Source organism: Aquarana catesbeiana, linkage group LG01 (genome assembly GCF_042186555.1).
Source record: "Aquarana catesbeiana isolate 2022-GZ linkage group LG01, ASM4218655v1, whole genome shotgun sequence".
Classification (NCBI taxonomy): Eukaryota; Metazoa; Chordata; class Amphibia; order Anura; family Ranidae; genus Aquarana; species Aquarana catesbeiana.
In genome coordinates, this window is record NC_133324.1 from 2,060,122 (window position 1) to 2,081,902 (window position 21,781).

A 21,781-nucleotide genomic window follows, 5' to 3' on the forward strand; every position below is an offset into this window, starting at 1 on the left:
GGGGGGGCAGATCAGATATTAGAGGAAGGGGGAGTCAGAGAAGGAGATGGGGGGACAGATCAGATATTAGAGGAAGGAGGAGTCAGAGAAGGAGATGGGGGGGGCAGATCAGATATTAGAGGAAGGGGGAGTCAGAGAAGGAGATGGGGGGGCAGATCAGATATTAGAGGAAGGAGGAGTCAGAGAAGGAGATGGGGGGGCAGATCAGATATTAGAGGAAGGGGGAGTCAGAGAAGGAGATGGGGGGGGGCAGATCAGATATTAGAGGAAGGGGGAGTCAGAGAAGGAGATGGGGGGGGGCAGATCAGATATTAGAGGAAGGGGGAGTCAGAGAAGGAGATGGGGGGGCAGATCAGATATTAGAGGAAGGGGAGTCAGAGAAGGAGATGGGGGGGGGGAGATCAGATATTAGAGGAAGGGGGAGTCAGAGAAGGAGATGGGGGGGTAGATCAGATATTAGAGGAAGGAGGAGTCAGAGAAGGAGATGGGGGGGGGGGGCAGATCAGATATTAGAGGAAGGGGGGGTCAGAGAAGGAGATGGGGGGGCAGATCAGATATTAGAGGAAGGGGGGGTCAGAGAAGGAGATGGGGGGCAGATCAGATATTAGAGGAAGGGGGGGTCAGAGAAGGAGATGGGGGGGCAGATCAGATGTTAGAGGAAGGGGGGGTCAGAGAAGGAGATGGGGGGACAGATCAGATATTAGAGGAAGGGGGAGTCAGAGAAGGAGTTGGGGGGGCAGATCAGATATTAGAGGAAGGGGGAGTCAGAGAAGGAGATGGGGGGGGCAGATCAGATATTAGAGGAAGGGGGAGTCAGAGAAGGAGATGGGGGGGGCAGATCAGATATTAGAGGAAGGGGGAGTCAGAGAAGGAGATGGGGGGGCAGATCAGATATTAGATGAAGGGGGAGTCAGAGAAGGAGATGGGGGGGGGGGGCAGATCAGATATTAGAGGAAGGGGGAGTCAGAGAAGGAGATGGGGGGGCAGATCAGATATTAGAGGAAGGAGGAGTCAGAGAAGGAGATGGGGGGGGACAGATCAGATATTAGAGGAAGGGGGAGTCAGAGAAGGAGATGGGGGGGGGCAGATCAGATATTAGAGGAAGGGGGGTCAGAGAAGGAGATGGGGGGGGCAGATCAGATATTAGAGGAAGGGGGGTCAGAGAAGGAGATGGGGGGCAGATCAGATATTAGAGGAAGGGGGGGTCAGAGAAGGAGATGGGGGGGGGCAGATCAGATATTAGAGGAAGGGGGAGTCAGAGAAGGAGATGGGGGGGCAGATCAGATATTAGAGGAAGGAGGAGTCAGAGAAGGAGATGGGGGGGGGCAGATCAGATATTAGAGGAAGGGGGGTCAGAGAAGGAGATGGGGGGCAGATCAGATATTAGAGGAAGGGGGGGTCAGAGAAGGAGATGGGGGGGGCAGATCAGATATTAGAGGAAGGGGGAGTCAGAGAAGGAGATGGGGGGGGCAGATCAGATATTAGAGGAAGGGGGGGTAAGAGAAGGAGATGGGGGGGCAGATCAGATATTAGAGGAAGGGGGGTCAGAGAAGGAGATGGGGGGGGCAGATCAGATATTAGAGGAAGGGGGGTCAGAGAAGGAGATGGGGGGCAGATCAGATATTAGAGGAAGGGGGGGTCAGAGAAGGAGATGGGGGGGGCAGATCAGATATTAGAGGAAGGGGGAGTCAGAGAAGGAGATGGGGGGGGCAGATCAGATATTAGAGGAAGGGGGAGTCAGAGAAGGAGATGGGGGGGGCAGATCAGATATTAGAGGAAGGGGGGAGTCAGAGAAGGAGATGGGGGGGCAGATCAGATATTAGAGGAAGGGGGAGTCAGAGAAGGAGATGGGGGGGCAGATCAGATATTAGAGGAAGGGGGAGTCAGAGAAGGAGATGGGGGGGCAGATCAGATATTAGAGGAAGGGGGGGTCAGAGAAGGAGATGGGGGGGGCAGATCAGATATTAGAGGAAGGGGGAGTCAGAGAAGGAGATGGGGGGACAGATCAGATATTAGAGGAAGGGGGAGTCAGAGAAGGAGATGGGGGGGGCAGATCAGATATTAGAGGAAGGGGGGGTCAGAGAAGGAGATGGGGGGACAGATCAGATATTAGAGGAAGGGGGAGTCAGAGAAGGAGATGGGGGGACAGATCAGATATTAGAGGAAGGGGGAGTCAGAGAAGGAGATGGGGGGGGCAGATCAGATATTAGAGGAAGGGGGGGTCAGAGAAGGAGATGGGGGGACAGATCAGATATTAGAGGAAGGGGGAGTCAGAGAAGGAGATGGGGGGGGGGCAGATCAGATATTAGAGGAAGGGGGGGTCAGAGAAGGAGATGGGGGGGCAGATCAGATATTAGAGGAAGGGGGGGGTAAGAGAAGGAGATGGGGGGGGCAGATCAGATATTAGAGGAAGGGGGAGTCAGAGAAGGAGAAGGGGGGGCAGATCAGATATTAGAGGAAGGGGGGGTAAGAGAAGGAGATGGGGGGGGCAGATCAGATATTAGAGGAAGGGGGAGTCAGAGAAGGAGATGGGGGGGCAGATCAGATATTAGAGGAAGGGGGGGGTAAGAGAAGGAGATGGGGGGGGCAGATCAGATATTAGAGGAAGGGGGAGTCAGAGAAGGAGAAGGGGGGGCAGATCAGATATTAGAGGAAGGGGGAGTCAGAGAAGGAGATGGGGGGGGCAGATCAGATATTAGAGGAAGGGGGAGTCAGAGAAGGAGATGGGGGGGGGCAGATCAGATATTAGAGGAAGGGGGGGTCAGAGAAGGAGATGGGGGGGGCAGATCAGATATTAGAGGAAGGGGGGGTCAGAGAAGGAGATGGGGGGACAGATCAGATATTAGAGGAAGGAGGAGTCAGAGAAGGAGATGGGGGGCAGATCAGATATTAGAGGAAGGGGGGGTCAGAGAAGGAGATGGGGGGACAGATCAGATATTAGAGGAAGGGGGGTCAGAGAAGGAGATGGGGGGCAGATCAGATATTAGAGGAAGGGGGAGTCAGAGAAGGAGATGGGGGGGGCAGATCAGATATTAGAGGAAGGGGGAGTCAGAGAAGGAGATGGGGGGGGGCAGATCAGATATTAGAGGAAGGGGGAGTCAGAGAAGGAGATGGGGGGGGGCAGATCAGATATTAGAGGAAGGGGGAGTCAGAGAAGGAGATGGGGGGGCAGATCAGATATTAGAGGAAGGGGGAGTCAGAGAAGGAGATGGGGGGGGGACAGATCAGATATTAGAGGAAGGGGGAGTCAGAGAAGGAGATGGGGGGGCAGATCAGATATTAGAGGAAGGGGGAGTCAGAGAAGGAGATGGGGGGGGCAGATCAGATATTAGAGGAAGGGGGAGTCAGAGAAGGAGATGGGGGGGGCAGATCAGATATTAGAGAAAGGGGGGGTCAGAGAAGGAGATGGGGGGGCAGATCAGATATTAGAGGAAGGGGGAGTCAGAGAAGGAGATGGGGGGGGCAGATCAGATATTAGAGGAAGGGGGAGTCAGAGAAGGAGATGGGGGGGCAGATCAGATATTAGAGGAAGGGGGAGTCAGAGAAGGAGATGGGGGGGGGCAGATCAGATATTAGAGGAAGGGGGAGTCAGAGAAGGAGATGGGGGGGCAGATCAGATATTAGAGGAAGGGGGAGTCAGAGAAGGAGATGGGGGGGGCAGATCAGATATTAGAGGAAGGGGGAGTCAGAGAAGGAGATGGGGGGGGCAGATCAGATATTAGAGAAAGGGGGGGTCAGAGAAGGAGATGGGGGGGCAGATCAGATATTAGAGGAAGGGGGGGTCAGAGAAGGAGATGGGGGGGGCAGATCAGATATTAGAGGAAGGGGGAGTCAGAGAAGGAGATGGGGGGGGCAGATCAGATATTAGAGGAAGGGGGAGTCAGAAAAGGATATGGGGGGGGTAGATCAGATATTAGAGGAAGGAGGAGTCAGAGAAGGAGATGGGGGGGGGGGCAGATCAGATATTAGAGGAAGGGGGGGTCAGAGAAGGAGATGGGGGGGCAGATCAGATATTAGAGGAAGGGGGAGTCAGAGAAGGAGATGGGGGGGGCAGATCAGATATTAGAGGAAGGGGGAGTCAGAGAAGGAGATGGGGGGGGCAGATCAGATATTAGAGGAAGGGGGAGTCAGAGAAGGAGATGGGGGGGGCAGATCAGATATTAGAGGAAGGGGAGTCAGAGAAGGAGATGGGGGGGTAGATCAGATATTAGAGGAAGGGGAGTCAGAGAAGGAGATGGGGGGGTAGATCAGATATTAGAGGAAGGGGGAGTCAGAGAAGGAGATGGGGGGGTAGATCAGATATTAGAGGAAGGGGAGTCAGAGAAGGAGATGGGGGGGACAGATCAGATATTAGAGGAAGTGGAGTCAGAGAAGGAGATGGGGGGGTAGATCAGATATTAGAGGAAGGGGAGTCAGAGAAGGAGATGGGGGGGACAGATCAGATATTAGAGGAAGGAGGAGTCAGAGAAGGAGATGGGGGGGGGGGCAGATCAGATATTAGAGGAAGGGGGAGTCAGAGAAGGAGATGGGGGGGCAGATCAGATATTAGAGGAAGGGGGGGTCAGAGAAGGAGATGGGGGGGGCAGATCACATATTAGAGGAAGGGGGAGTCAGAGAAGGAGATGGGGGGGACAGATCAGATATTAGAGGAAGGGGGAGTCAGAGAAGGAGATGGGGGGGACAGATCAGATATTAGAGGAAGGGGGAGTCAGAGAAGGAGATGGGGGGGGGGGCAGATCAGATATTAGAGGAAGGGGGAGTCAGAGAAGGAGATGGGGGGGCAGATCAGATATTAGAGGAAGGGGGAGTCAGAGAAGGAGATGGGGGGGGCAGATCACATATTAGAGGAAGGGGGAGTCAGAGAAGGAGATGGGGGGGGGGGGGCAGATCAGATATTAGAGGAAGGGGGAGTCAGAGAAGGAGATGGGGGGGTAGATCAGATATTAGAGGAAGGGGGGGGTAAGAGAAGGAGATGGGGGGGGTAGATCAGATATTAGAGGAAGGGGGGGGTAAGAGAAGGAGATGGGGGGGGACAGATCAGATATTAGAGGAAGGGGGAGTCAGAGAAGGAGATGGGGGGGCAGATCAGATATTAGAGGAAGGGGGAGTCAGAGAAGGAGATGGGGGGGGGCAGATCAGATATTAGAGGAAGGGGAGTCAGAGAAGGAGATGGGGGGTAGATCAGATATTAGAGGAAGGGGGGTCAGAGAAGGAGATGGGGGGGCAGATCAGATATTAGAGGAAGGGGGAGTCAGAGAAGGAGATGGGGGGGCAGATCAGATATTAGAGGAAGGGGGAGTCAGAGAAGGAGATGGGGGGGCAGATCAGATATTAGAGGAAGGGGGAGTCAGAGAAGGAGATGGGGGGGACAGATCAGATATTAGAGGAAGGGGGAGTCAGAGAAGGAGATGGGGGGGGCAGATCAGATATTAGAGGAAGGGGGAGTCAGAGAAGGAGATGGGGGGGGGGACAGATCAGATATTAGAGGAAGGGGGAGTCAGAGAAGGAGATGGGGGGGGCAGATCAGATATTAGAGGAAGGGGGAGTCAGAGAAGGAGATGGGGGGGGCAGATCAGATATTAGAGGAAGGGGGAGTCAGAGAAGGAGATGGAGGGGGGGACAGATCAGATATTAGAGGAAGGGGGAGTCAGAGAAGGAGATGGGGGGGACAGATCAGATATTAGAGGAAGGGGGAGTCAGAGAAGGAGATGGGGGGGCAGATCAGATATTAGAGGAAGGGGGAGTCAGAGAAGGAGATGGGGGGGGGGACAGATCAGATATTAGAGGAAGGGGGAGTCAGAGAAGGAGATGGGGGGGGCAGATCAGATATTAGAGGAAGGGGGAGTCAGAGAAGGAGATGGGGGGGGCAGATCAGATATTAGAGGAAGGGGGAGTCAGAGAAGGAGATGGAGGGACAGATCAGATATTAGAGGAAGGGGGAGTCAGAGAAGGAGATGGGGGGGCAGATCAGATATTAGAGGAAGAGGGGGTCAGAGAAGGAGATGGGGGGGATAGATCAGATATTAGAGGAAGGGGGGAAGTCAGAGAAAGAGATGGGGGGGCAGATCAGATATTAGAGGAAGGGGGAGTCAGAGAAGGAGATGGGGGGGGGCAGATCAGTTATTAGAGAATGAGAAGAGTCAGAGATAGGGAGGTGGGCGGCAGATCACATGAAAATATTACATAAGGAAAATTATGAAAAAGGATGAGATTGTGAAAGCTGAAAGGTGGCATTTGTTGGCACCGAGAGGCCTGGCAAGGGTTTAGGGCAACTTCTACAGTACAGGAGACTCTCAGTTACAGAGTTGTTATTAAACAAAGATCATTTATCAGCCCTCTTTCGGGCTCTCTCCCTCCCCTGGTATCTGATCCGCCCACTTCTGTCGGAATTCCAAGGGGTATGTGCTTTTATGCATTATTGCTACCAAATCATGGACTCAATGCCCATAATGGATTCTTGCCTTACAAAGGAATTTTTGGTGGACTTTACTACCTAACTATGGTATGACTTCCTCAGGGGTCACCACCACAGGGGCATTTAGAGGACTTTGTCAGGAATGTGTTTCGGAGATGTCTTGGAGAACTGCTTTTGTACTAGTTTCGTCAAAGAACTTCTTATTCAGTTCTACTGTCCGGTTTAAAGTTATTAAAGGGGTGCATGCATGGTATAGCCAATGAACAGGGCTTATTGAAGGGGACAAGAGGAGTGGGAAAAGATGCAGTACATGGGTTTAATGTGCAGAGAAGCTGTCCTAATGAGGCTATATTGGCGTTGCTATTGACTACCGTACTTGTGTCACAAGCCTTTGCAACCAACCAGCCAGGAATTGGGTGGCATGGCAAGGGTGACAGAGGCTATGGTAGTAAATGGGCGTTATGCTTGGCCCCTTGACTAGTGACCGGTTCCCTACGTACTGGAACTTTGGGTCTGTCGAAGGGCGTTGCAGTGGGTCCTGTCTACTTGTCTAAAAGGTATTGTGCTGCCTGGTGGTGTTTACCATTCAGTGTACACAGATTTCTGGATAGTCTGTATGGCTGTGACTAGTAGAAGTCTGGAGATATTTTTGTTGTCTTTGTAGGGATCCTGTGACCCATCCTTCTCTCCCAACTTTATTGTGTCTAATAAACTCCTTAAATCTTCTAAAGTGGCTAACTCTAATTTCTTCCACCCCAAGGAGTCCACCCTAAGAGTTGAAATGCTAGCCCACTGAGCCACTTAGGGGTCATCCTACGCTATGCAGGGCTAAAGGGTACTAAAAATATACAGAAGGTTCACCAATGGTATGAATTCTAATGTACCCTTGAGTGTCAATCAATTCTCAGTAGCACTAACCCAAAGACAATGAATACGCTATTGCACTGATTAGACCCCAACCGTCTAAGCACCAACTAACCCTAAGACACTCAATACACTCACACTGCTGTAAGTAAACATGTAGGAGAGATCAATGAGTGGAAGACAAAGCACGGAGTAAACTGCACCAACTTTATTCAGAAATCATTAGCCATAATCTCACATATGAACCTCTTGTAGAGAATACAAGTTATGACTTCATAGTAGGTGCAAATCCAACTCTGTTATTTCCACGATCAAATGCCACAAAATATTCCCGGATGAAAATGTCACCAAGAATCCAAAGGCCAGAGGTGGACTGGAAGCCACTGCTACAGGATCCAGAGAACTGCACACAATACAAAGAACGTGGTCAGAACTTCCTACAATTCAGTGTGGACATCAATGAAACTTCATTCATGAAAATGACAAATAAGATAATTTATCAGTGTTGTTGTAACAGTTAGATCCCTTGTGTGCCTTTGTCTTGGTTATAATTGCTGACGCCCTGAGGCCATGTAGTCATGTATTATATAAGGAGGTTTTGCCACCATGGGGATAGCCTAGTCCTCCCCTGGAAGACCTGTGGTGGAAAAGACTGACAGAAGGGGGAATGAATCTGACATCTTATTGATCTCTCTTCCATCTCCTGGGTGCTGGAATTTCCCTTTAGATTTCTCTGCAGACTGACACAGCCAAGAAGGTTGAAGGTTCAGATAGATGGAATTTGGTGGACATTTATCTTATTTTATTTTTTATTTTGTTTTAGGTTTTGGGAGTTTTTCTTTATAGAAATCTTCCAGGTTAGAAAATAGAGACTTCATACATGATTAATGAAATGTCTGACTCTGATCACCATGCATCTGTTTCAGAATCTTCTCCTTCCGGGTCACCTGCATCATCTACTGGCCATACAAACCCAGTGCAAGCATGTATCCTAAAATCTTCATTCACAAGAAGAGGGAGAGTAGGAAAGCCATAGAGTGGAGAATACAGAGAGCCATACAGTGAAGAATACAGAGAGCCATAGAGTAGAGAATACAGAGAGCCATAGAGTGGAGAATACAGAGAGCCATAGAGTAGAGAATACAGAGAGCCATAGAGTAGAGAATACAGAGAGCCATAGAGTGGAGAATACAGATAGCCATAGAGTGGAGAATACAGAGAGCCATAGAGTAGACAATACAGAGAACCATAGAGAAGAGAATACAGAGAGCCATAGAGTGGAGAATACAGAGAACCATAGAGTAGAGAATACAGAGAGCCATAGAGTGGAGAATACAGAGAGCCATAGAGTGGAGAATACAGAGAGCCATAGAGTAGAGAATACAGAGAGCCATAGAGTAGAGAATACAGAGAGCCATAGAGTAGAGAATACAGAGAGCCATAGGGTGGAGAATACAGAGAACCATGGAGTAGAGAATACAGAGAATACAGAGAGCCATAGAGTAGAGAATACAGAGGGCCATAGAGTAGAGAATACAGAGAGCCATAGAGTGGAGAATACAGAGAGCCATAGAGTGGAGAATACAGAGAGCCATAGAGTAGAGAATACAGAGAGCCATAGAGTAGAGAATACAGAGAGCCATAGAGTAAATAATACAGAGAGCCATAGAGTAGAGAATACAGAGAGCCATAGAGTAGAGAATACAGAGAGCCATAGAGTAGAGAATACAGAGAGCCATAGAGTGGAGAATACAGAGAGCCATAGAGTAGAGAATACAGAGAGCCATAGAGTGGAGAATACAGAGAGCCATAGAGTGGAGAATACAGAGAGCCATAGAGTAGAGAATACAGAGAGCCATAGAGTAGAGAATACAGAGAGCCATAGAGTAAATAATACAGAGAGCCATAGAGTAGAGAATACAGAGAGCCATAGAGTAGAGAATACAGAGAGCCATAGAGTAGAGAATACAGAGAGCCATAGAGTGGAGAATACAGAGAGCCATAGAGTAGAGAATACAGAGAGCCATAGAGTGGAGAATACAGAGAACCATAGAGTAGAGAACACAGAGAGCCATAGAGTAGAGAACACAGAGAGCCATAGAGTAGAGAATACAGAGAGCCATAGAGTAGAGAATACAGAGAGCCATAGAGTGGAGAATACAGAGAGCCATAGAGTGGAGAATACAGAGAGCCATAGAGTAGAGAATACAGAGAGCCATAGAGTGGAGAATACAGATAGCCATACAGTGGAGAATACAGAGAGCCATAGAGTAGAGAATACAGAGAGCCATAGAGTGGAGAATACAGAGAGCCATACAGTAGAGAATACAGAGAGCAATAGAGTAGAGAATACAGAGAGCCATGGAGTAGAGAATACAGAGAGCCATAGAGTAGAGAATACAGAGAGCCATAGAGTGGAGAATACAGAGAGCCATAGAGTAGAGAATACAGAGAGCCATAGAGTAGACAATACAGAGAACCATGGAGTGGAGAATACAGAGAACCATGGAGTAGAGAATACAGAGAACCATGGAGTAGAGAATACAGAGAGCCATAGAGTGGAGAATACAGAGAACCATGGAGTAGAGAATACAGAGAACCATGGAGTAGAGAATACAGAGAATACAGAGAGCCATAGAGTAGAGAATACAGAGAGCCATAGAGTAGAGAATACAGAGAGACATAGAGTGGAGAATACAGAGAGCCATAGAGTGGAGAATACAGAGAGCCATAGAGTGGAGAATACAGAGAGCCATAGAGTAGAGAATACAGAGAGCCATAGAGTAGAGAATACAGAGAGCCATAGAGTAGAGAATACAGAGAGCCATAGAGTAGAGAATACAGAGAGCCATAGGGTGGAGAATACAGAGAGTCATAGAGTAGAGAATACAGAGAACCATAGAGTGGAGAATACAGAGAGCCATAGAGTGGAGAATACAGAGAGCCATAGAGTGGAGAATACAGAGAGCCATAGAGTGGAGAATACAGAGAACCATAGAGTGGAGAATACAGAGAGCCGTAGAGTGGAGAATACAGAGAGCCATAGAGTAGAGAATACAGAGAGCCATAGAGTGGAGACTACAGAGAACCATAGAGTGGAGACTACAGAGAGCCATAGAGTGGAGAATACAGAGAGCCATAGAGTAGAGAATACAGAGAGCCATAGAGTGGAGAATACAGAGAGCCATAGAGTGGAGAATACAGAGAACCATAGAGTGGAGAATACAGAGAGCCGTAGAGTGGAGAATACAGAGAGCCATAGAGTAGAGAATACAGAGAGCCATAGAGTGGAGACTACAGAGAACCATAGAGTGGAGACTACAGAGAGCCATAGAGTGGAGAATACAGAGAGCCATAGAGTAGAGAATACAGAGAGCCATAGAGTGGAGAATACAGAGAGCCATAGAGTGGAGAATACAGAGAGCCATAAAGTAGAGAATACAGAGAGCCATAGAGTAGAGAATACAGACAGCCATAGAGTAGAGAATACAGAGAGTCATAGAGTCGAGAATACAGAGAGCCATAGAGTAGAGAATACAGAGAACCATAGAGTGGAGAATAAAGAGCGCCATAGAGTAGAGAATACAGACAGCCATAGAGTAGAGAATACAGAGAGCCATAGAGTAGAGAATACAGAGAACCATAGAGTGGAGAATAAAGAGAGCCATAGAGTAGAGAATACAGACAGCCATAGAGTAGAGAATACAGAGAGCCATAGAGTAGGGAATACAGACAGCCATAGAGTAGAGAATACAGAGAGTCATCCCTGTCGCAACTAAAGAAATAATCATCCATGGGAAGAAACTGTGGGCACTGCGATGAAGAGCATAGGTCTGGTATACAATGCCCCCAAATCTGGATCTGCCCATTAACATCAACAGGTCACATGAACATATTTCTGGGATAATGTCTACTTCCTCACCAGAACTGGATGAATGCAGAGCTGAGATCACTATTCACCAAGCCAAGGTGTCCTTATCTACTGTACCTGAGATTTGTGTGTGGATTTCTCCAGCTTCTGAACACCACAGGAAGAAGACATATGATAAGGACACGGCACATCCAAATCATACTTTGTAAATCTATTTTTAGCTTTTTTATTCCTAATAAATCTGTACTTCCAACACCACAAGGCTCTGTTCTCCCTCCCTCTTCACATGGACAGCTGGTGGAGTCATTGGGTTCCCCTCCCGTGAACTGGCTGCTGTACTTAGTTATAGAGTCTATTATGTCTACATTGATCAGTATTAGAGGTACAGATAGTTACAGAGTCTATTATGTCTACATTGATCAGTATTAGAGGTACAGATAGTTACAGAGTCTATTATGTCTATATTGATCAGTATTAGAGGTACAGATAGTTACAGAGTCTATTATGTCTACATTGATCAGTATTAGAGGTACAGATAGTTACAGTGTTTATTATGTCTACATTGATCAGTATTAGATGTACAGATAGTTACAGAGTCTATTATGTCTACATTGATCAGTATTAGAGGTACAGATAGTTACAGAGTCTATTATGTCTACATTGATCAGTATTAGAGGTACAGATAGTTACAGAGTCTATTATGTCTACATTGATCAGTATTAGATGTACAGATAGTTACAGAGTCTATTATGTCTACATTGATCAGTATTAGAGGTACAGATAGATACAGAGTCTATTATGTCTACATTGATCAGTATTAGAGGTACAGATAGTTACAGAGTCTATTATGTCTACATTGTTCAGTATTAGAGGTACAGATAGTTACAGAGTCTATTATGTCTACATTGATCAGTATTAGAGGTACAGATAGTTACAGAGTCTATTATGTCTACATTGATCAGTATTAGAGGTACAGATAGTTACAGTGTTTATTATGTCTACATTGATCAGTATTAGATGTACAGATAGTTACAGAGTCTATTATGTCTACATTGATCAGTATTAGAGGTACAGATAGTTACAGAGTCTATTATGTCTACATTGATCAGTATTAGAGGTACAGATAGTTACAGTGTTTATTATGTCTACATTGATCAGTATTAGATGTACAGATAGTTACAGAGTCTATTATGTCTATATTGATCAGTATTAGAGGTACAGATAGTTACAGAGTCTATTATGTCTACATTGATCAGTATTAGAGGTACAGATAGTTACAGTGTTTATTATGTCTACATTGATCAGTATTAGATGTACAGATAGTTACAGAGTCTATTATGTCTACATTGATCAGTATTAGAACAGGGGTAGGCAACCTTTTGAACACAGTGTGCCGAAAAACGTCTTCAAATAAATTGAGCGTGCCGATTTTATAACAAAAAAACGTCAACTTCACACTCTCAATCACGGAAAGGCTTTTTTTATAAAGTAAATGCTATAAACTACTTTAGTAGTGAGAAATTAACATCCTACACTCTCACGCCTCAGATCACTGTACCCCCTGCTCATCTGCCCCACCATTGTACCTCCTTTCTCCTCTGCCCCAACACTGAACCCCCCCCCCCCGAACATCTATCCCACCACTGTAACCCCCTGCTCATCTGCCCCACCACTTTACCTCCTTTCTCCTCTGCCCCAACAGTGAACCCCCCCTGCATATCTGTGCCACCACTGTAACCACCTGCTCATCTGCCCCATCACTGTAACCCCCCTGCTTTTCTGTCCCACCACTGATCCCCCTTCTCATCCCTCCCACCACTGTACCCCCTTGCTCTTCTGTCCCACTACTGTAACCCCCCAGCTCATTTGCCCCATCAATGAACCCCTTTTCTCATCTGCCCCACCACACTGTACCTCCCTGAACATCTGCTCCACCGCCGTATCCCCATGCTCATCTGTCTCACTACCGAATCACCTTCTCATCTCTCCTAACACCGAACTCATCTGCTGCACCACTGTAACCCGCTTTCTCATCTGCCCCACCAATGTACCCCCCTGCTCTCCTGCCCCACCACTGTTCCCCCTGCTCTCTTGCCCCACCAATCTAACCCCCTGCTCATCTTCCCCACCAATAAACCTCCATTCACATCTGCCCCACTGCTCCACCCCCCTGCTTTTCTGCCCCAACACTGAAGCCCCCTGCTCATCTGGCCCAACACTGTACCCCCCTGCTCTTCTGTTCCACCACTGAACCCATCCTGCTCATTTTCCCCACCACTGTACCCTCTTATCATCTATGATATGTGTGATATGCAGAGTGGTGAAAGGAAGCAGAGATGAGACACATCTACCTGTCCTGGCACACTCATCCTGCTGATCCACTTCTCGCATCCATCCTACGTGCTTGTATGGGATGTATGGGATGTATAGGATGTATGTGATGTATAGGAGGTATGGAATGTATGGGATGTATGTGATGTATAGGATGTATGGGATGTATAGGATGTATGGGATGTATAGGATGTATGTGATGTATGGGATATATGGAATGTATGGGATGTATAGGATGTATGGGATGTATGTGATCTATAGGATGTATGTGATGTATGGGATGCATGGGATGTATGTGATGTATGGGATGTATGTGATGTATGGGATACATGGGATGTATGTGATGTATGTGATGTATAGGATGTATGTGATGTATGGGATGTATGGGATGTATAGGATGTATGTGATGTATAGGATGTATGGGAAGTATGGGATATATAGGATGTATGTGATGTATGAGATGTATGTGATGTATAGGATGTATGGGATGTATGTGATGTATGGGATGTATGTGATGTATGGGATGTATGTGATGTATAGGATGTATAGGATGTATGAGATGTATGGGATGTATGGGATGTATGGGATGTATAGGATGTATGGGATGTATGGAATGTATGTGATGTATGGGATGTATGTTATGTATGTGATGTATAGGATGTATGTGATGTATGAGATGTATGGGATGTATGTGATGTATAGGAGGTATGGGATGTATGTGATGTATGGGATGTATGTGATGTATAGGATGTATGGGATGTATATCATGTATGTTATGTATAGGATGTATGTGATGTATGAGATGTATGGGATGTATGGGATGTATGTGATGTATGTGATGTATGGGATGTATGGGATGTATGGGATGTATAGGATGTATGGGATGTATGTCATGTATGTGATGTATAGGATGTATGTGATGTATGAGATGTATGTGATGTATGGGATGTATGTGATGTATAGGATGTATGGGATGTATGGGATGTATGTGATGTATGTGATGTATAGGATGTATGGGATGTATAGGATGTATGGGATGTATGTGATGTATGGGATATATGGAATGTATGGGATGTATAGGATGTATGGGATGTATGGGATGTATGTGATGTATAGGATGTATGGGATGCATGGGATGTATGTGATGTATGGGATGTATGTGATGTATGGGATACATGGGATGTATGTGATGTATGTGATGTATAGGATGTATGTGATGTATGGGATGTATAGGATGTATGTGATGTATAGGATGTATGGGATGTATGTGATGTATGGGATGTATGTGATGTATAGGATGTATAGGATGTATGAGATGTATGGGATGTATGGGATGTATAGGATGTATGGGATGTATGGAATGTATGTGATGTATGGGATGTATGTCATGTATGTGATGTATAGGATGTATGTGATGTATGAGATGTATGGGATGTATGGGATGTATAGGAGGTATGGGATGTATGTGATGTATGGGATGTATGTGATGTATAGGATGTATGGGATGTATAGGATGTATGGGATGTATATCATGTATGTTATGTATAGGATGTATGTGATGTATGAGATGTATGGGATGTATGTGATGTATAGGATGTATGGGATGTATGTGATGTATGTGATGTATGGGATGTATGGGATGTATGGGATGTATAGGATGTATGGGATGTATGTCATGTATGTGATGTATAGGATGTAGGTGATGTATGAGATGTATGTGATGTATGGGATGTATGTGATGTATAGGATGTATGGGATGTATGGGATGTACAAAGTTCCCAGAAGCTCAACAGTAATTCCACAAACTGTGACCTGATTGTTGTTTTCTCAATCACAGTGAAATTCCTTCTTTCTGAGATTGGTCGTGGCAACCAAACGAGTCATATTCCTCCAGATGGTGGGCGGGGCTAGCAGGACTGTGATTGGCTTTAGCAGTGGCCAAGACAGTCCTCCTCCTCCAGAAAACAGGGACCCCCCCAGCAGAACTGCACCCAATCTCTTCCCCATGACGATCGCAGCTACAGCAAAGTTTTCCATCTTTTACAATGTGTGGGGGCACAGTGCCTCCCCCTCAGTGCAGGTGTGGTGTGGGGAACTCTGAACCTGGAATGCATTAGTGTCTCACTGACACTTCCCTGCGCTGCTCTGCTGATGGTGAGGCATTCGAGTGCCTGCAAAAGAGGCTTTGAGTGCCACTTGCGGCACGAGTGCCAGGGGTTGCCTACCCTGTATTAGAGGTACAGATAGTTATAGTGTTTATTATGTCTACATTGATCAGTATTAGAGGTACAGATAGTTACAGTATCTATTATGTCTAGTGGTACAAATCGGGTTATGTTTAAGGCAAGTGTTAGGGAAGGGTTCTGGCTAGGGTTTGGGTTATGTCTAGGGTTAAGGTTTTGGCTAGAGTTAGGGTTCTGGCTAAGGTTAGGCTAGGGTTAGGCTAGGTTTGGGTTATGGCTAGGTTTAGAGTTATAGCTAGGGTTAGGGTCATGGGTAGCGTTAGGGTTATGGCTAGGGTTAGGGTTCTGGATAGGGATAGGCTAGGGTTAGGATTATAGCTAGGGTTAGGGTCATGGGTAGAGTTAGGGTTATGGCTAGGGTTAGGGTTCTAGGTAGGAATAGGCTAGGGTTAGGGTTATAGCTAGGGTTAGGGTTAAGGGTAGCGTTAAGGTTATGGCTAGGGTTACGCTAGGGTTAGGGCAAGTGGTAGGCTAGGGTTAGGATTAGGCTAGTGTTTGTGCTATGGTTAGAGTCATGGCTACGGTTAGGTTTATGGCTATGGTTAGGCTAGGGTTAAGGTTATGGCTAGGGTTAGAGGTCAATTCTCTTGCAGAAGGGACACCAGGAACAGGGATGGAAGGACAATTTGCTCAGGAGGGGCTTCTCTACAGAAGGGATGGGCTAGGACAGGGGTCAAAAAGCAAACTATGTGATTGTTTGTGCTCTACAAAGTCGCACACAAGTCGCATTTATATCATGCAAGTGCGACTGTCATGCAACATATGAGTGTTTACATTGATGTCTATGGCTCTCAAGTCATATGAAAGTCGGATGAATGTAGTGCAGGAACTACTTTAAAGTCACTGCGACTTTAAGGTAGTCATGCGACTTTGGGGTACAAAGTTGCATAAAAAGTTGAACAAGTGTAAATGGGGCCTAACTTACTAACTGATATATCAGCATGGATGTCACACTTCCTCAAACTCAATTTCATTAAAACCAAGCTTGCCAATCCCTCCACTGACCTTCACTCAGTGTCCGCCACCCCTCTCTGCTAATCCCTCCACTGGCCTCCATTCAGTGCCCTCCACTCCTCTCTGTCAGTCTCCTCACTGGTCTCAACTCAGCATCCCCCAGTCATTTCTGCCAATCTCTCTATTGGTCTCCACTCAGTGTCCTCCACCCCTCTCTGCCAGTGCCTCCACTGGCCTCCATTCAGTGTCCTCCACTCCTCCCTGACAATCCCTCCACTGGCCTCCATTCAGTGTCCTCCATTCCTCCCTGCCAATCCCTCCACTGGACTCCATTCAGTGTCCTCCACCCCTCTGCCAATCCCTCTGCTGGCCTCCATTCAGTGTCCCTCACCCCTCTCTTCCAATCCCTCCACTGGTCTCCATTCAGTGTCCTCCACCCCTCTCTGCCAATCTCTCCACTGACCTCCATTCAGTGTCCTCCACCCCTCTCTGCCAATCTCTCCACTGACCTCCATTAAGTGTCCTCCACCCCTCTCTGCCAATCTCTCCACTGACCTCCATTAAGTGTCCTCCACCCCTCTCCTCTTCCATTCCATTCACTAGCCTCCATTCCTTGTCTTCCACCCCTCTCTGCCAATCTTTCCCCTTGGCCCCATTCAGTATCCTCCACCACTCTCTTCCAATCCCTTCACTGGCCTCAATTCAGTGTCTTTCACCCCTCTCTTCCAATCCCTTCACTGGCCTCCATTCAATGTCTTCCAACCCTCTCTGCCAATCCCTGCACTGGCCACCATTCAGTGCCCTCCACCCCTTTCTGCCAATCCCTCCACTGGTCCCCATTCAGTATCCTCCACCCCTCTCTGCCAATCCCTCCACCGGCCTCCATTCAGTGTCTTCCACCCCTCTCTTTCAATCCCTCCATTGGCCTCCATTCAGTGACCTACAACCTCTTTCTGCCAATCCCTCCACTGGTTCCCATTCAGTGTGCTCCACCCCTCTCTGCCAATCTCTCCACTGACCTCCATTAAGTGTCCTCCACCCCTCTCCTGTTCCAATACCTTCACTGGCCTCCATTCAGTGTCTTCCACCCCTCTCTTCCAATCCCTTCACTGGCCTCCATTCAGTGTCTTCCACCCCTCTCTGCCAATCCCTCCACTGGCCACCATTCAGTGCACTCCACCCCTCTCTGCCAATCCCTCCACTGGCCACCATTCAGTGCACTCTACCCCTTTCTGCCAATCCCTCCACTGGTCCCCATTCAATATCCTCCATACCTCTCTGACAATCCCTCCACTGGCTTCCTTTCAGTATCCTCCACCCCTCTCTTCCAATCCCTCCACTGGCCTCCATTCAGTGTCCTTCACCCCTCTCTTCCAATCCCTCCACTGACCTCCATTCTCTGTCCTCCATCCCCTTTTACAAATCCCTCCACTGGTCCCCATTCAGTGGTCTCTACCCCTCTCTTCCAATCCCTCCACTGGCCTCCATTCTGCGTCCTCCATCCCTGTGACAGACTCACCCGGGACAGAGGTGAGACAGAGGTGACAGGAGACTGAACAAAAGCCTCTTGCCCACCGATTATGGGCCCTAGCATTTGGGGGAATGGTGCTCTCTGTGAGCTGTATGCCTGGGGACCCCGGGGTTGGTGTTACTTTGGATTCAGCTCCATGTCCCCCCAAAACACACAGACTCTGGGCATAGCAGACTTCAGTCACCCCAGCAGAGATATGGACCTGGCATCAGAGTTCCCGGGGCTGCTGCGGATCATCCTTTCAACATACACCAGGACGATGTCTGAGGATGAATACCTGGAGCTCAGGCAGCAGATTCGGGTGGGGCTCTGGATTGGAGCCCTTCAGCTCGCTGGTATAAAACAGGGCAAGTGCTTTCCAACCCAAGAGAAACGGGCCAGTGACCAACTGGCATTGCGGATGGCATTCCTGGGAGAGTGGCCCCAGGAGCAATGGGTGACTGAGTTGGACAGGCTGGTCCAGCAGGAGATAGAGCTGGACAATCGTTATCAGGCTCTGCAATGGCACGCAGAGGAGGGATATTTTGGGGAGACAACAGTATGCTCTCCGGAGGGATATGACTTTGGAGGCCCTGGATTGCTGTGGGAGAGCCTTACAGATCGTTTTATGTTTGGTGATGAAGGGGAACCTGACCTTGAGGACCTGCGAGAATATAGAGAGGCTATGCTCGGTCTTGCAGGGGTCTCAGAGCTCAAACCTGATCTGGACCATTTGCTAAGGAAGGAACAGCATCTGGAAAGGGCATACAGGAAACTGCTAGAACAAGTTCAGCAGCATGCCAGAGAATCGGCAGTGGAAAATCCGGAGATTGCCATCCCCAAACCTGAAGTGCTGACAACAGGACAGAGCTCTGCTAACCTCTGCCCAGCACTGATAACATCTTCTGGGTTCCATGGACAGGAGATGGTGAACCTCTATCCCCAGACATCAGTTGCAGAGACAGGGGATTTGATAGACTTTTCTGCTGAGGAAGAACAACCTGATGAGCCTCCAGCAGAAGAGCTGCTATCAGGGCCAAAGTTCACTGTGCTCTGCCCAGCACCAACAGTGGCTTCGGCCTTCTTGAGAGAAGAGGTAGTCGGCCTTTCTCCCACAACACTGACAGGGACATGTGATTGTCTGCCAGCAGCATCTATGGAGTTAAAACAAACTTCTCCAGCTGAAGATCTGGTAACTGAACAGAGGGTCTAAGACCTCTGTCCCACACTTTTACCAATTCCAGAGACTGGGGATTTAATAGACGTTTCTGTAGAGGAGGAACCACCTAGCAAACCCCCAGCAGAAGTGCTGGCAACCGGTCAGAGGGTCCGAGACCTCTGGCCCACACATGTGGCAGTTTCGGAGGCTCAGGGTGATAAGGTTGCAATCACTTCCCAGCAGCAGATACAGGGGAGAAGGGAGAGGAGGTGTGTGTTGTCCCTCCCCAGTTGGCCAGGGTGGAGGAAGCGGGTTTTCCTCCCCAGCAAAGATCCGTGCACCTGGGAGACAGTACCATCGACATGTCGTCCCAGCAGCCAGATGGGGGAATGGAAAAGGAAGCAACCAGCTCCCTTTTCCAATGGCAACTACACAGTTTGGGAGTGGAGGAAGCCAGCCTCTTGCCCCAACGGTTAGCTGGAGCGGAGGATGCGGAGTCCCCAGCAGAAGTGCTGGCAACAGAGCAGAGTGCTACCAACCTCTTCCCAGAACCGGCAACAACTGTGGAGTTCCAGGGAGCCGGGGCAGCTGGCCCCTCTCCCTGACGACAAGCTGATGTAGTGGAGCTGCTACTCCCAGCTGAATCGCTGGCAACAGGGCAGAGCGCCGCTGGCCTCTGCCTAGCACCTAGTGTCTCTCTACAGCTTCAGTAAGCTGGGGTGATCGGCCTCTCTGCCCAGCAGCAGACCGAGCCAAGGAATGTTAAAAACAATCCAGCTGAAGCCCTGGCAGCCAGACAGAGAGTAAATGACCTCTGCCCCACACCTACTGAGGTCAACTATTCCGTGCAGCCAAGAAAGGAGATCATGCGGGAAGACTATGTGAGTTCACTCTGCCTGACTAATGCATGTCCAGACCAGGTGGAGGTCTGGGACCTTGTTAGTCAACCTTTGATGGGGGAGAAATGTGACAGACTCACCCGGGACAGAGGCTATTGGAGGGGACTGAACGCAAGCCTCTTGCCCACCGATTATGGGCCCTAGCATTTGGGGGAATGGTGCTCTCTGTGAGCTGTATGCCTGGGGACCCTGGGGTTGGTGTTACTTTGGATTCAGCTCCATGTCCCCCCAAAACACACAGACTCTGGGAACCCTTTATATGCCATATTAGAATGATAAGACTGAATTATACTGTTGGGACACATCCTGTGAGGAGATGCTGGTGTCATCAACTCCAACTACCTGTGTTTATGTTAATTGAATGAGCTGATCACATTAGCCACCAGCACTGGCTAGGAGACGAATGGTCTAGGCTGAGGAGGGGGGAGATTGTTGTTTGTATTGTTAATTGTAATTAGCTCCAGCTATTGTGTTTATACTACTGTGTGAGAAGCTCGGTGCCCACAAGTCTGTCATCTGGTCTGGGTAAATTTTTTAGTTAATTAGCTCATGTTAATTATGTTAATTAGGTTACAGTTGTATTGTTAGAGGAGGTTCCAACGGCATATAAAGTCTTGTAATTTTTCTAAATAAAAGTGAATTCATGTTAGCAACAAGCAAGTGTCACCTTGTTTTGTGCTCAGAGAGGTTGGAATATCTGATATCTGTATACAGACTGGGAGGAAGTGGTATATGACGGAAGCACTCAAGCGGAGTGTGGGACGTTCCGTGACAATCCCCTTTTACAAATCCCTCCACAGGTCCCCATTCAGTGTTCTCTACCCCTCTCTGCCAATCCCTCCACTGGATTTTGATTGTCCAGCAAATTAAACTTAAAATACTAACAACATACAAATCCATTCATGACTCTGCTGGACAATCAAAATCCAGTGGAAGGATTGGCATTGATTGGGATTCAGTGTCCTCCAGGTCAATGGAGCTCCAGCTAGCTATTGGGGAGGGAGGCTGGCTTCCTCCATTCCCAGACTGTGGATCTGCCACTGGGGAGTGAGGACAACTTCCTCCCCTCCCTGGTCCTTGAACTGCCGTGGGGGAGTGAGGACAGCCACCTCGACTTCCGGACTGTGGGTCTGCCATTGGAGGTGAAGGACGACCACCACTCTCTCCCTGGTCCCCCGTAACTGCTGCTGGTTTGGTGCAGAGGTCTGTAGCACTTTGCCCTGATGCTAGCGCTTCTGCTAGGTTTGCAGACAAGGGTGCGCAGAGCTGGGCAGAACTCTGCCCTGAGGTCTGTGCTTTGACTGGAGAAGTTTGTTGTAACTCCACCGATGCTACCGGCATGAAATCCCATGTCCCTGTCAGTGGCAGTGGTGTGGGAGAAAGGCTGGCTGCCTCTTCTTTCAGGTAGGCTGAAGCTGCTGTTGGTGCTGGGAAGAGCTCAGTAATGATCTGCCCTAATGGCAGCTCTGCAAATGGAGGCTCACCAGGTTGTTCCTCCTTAGCAGAAAAGTATATTAATTCCCCAGTCTCTGAAA

General features: G+C 48.3%; 1 protein-coding gene across 1 annotated transcript in view; it reads right to left on the bottom strand.

Annotated features, from left to right (window-relative positions):
* Positions 1 to 7,472: 7,472 nt before the first annotated feature.
* The window catches only part of LOC141129362 (pepsin A-like), a 112,375-nt gene continuing 98,066 nt past the window's right edge, over positions 7,473 to 21,781 (bottom strand). The window contains exon 9 of the mRNA XM_073617358.1: positions 7,473 to 7,682. Coding sequence (XP_073473459.1) covers positions 7,545 to 7,682 — 138 coding nt within the window. The 3' untranslated portion in view covers positions 7,473 to 7,544. The remainder of the gene's footprint in view (positions 7,683 to 21,781) is intronic.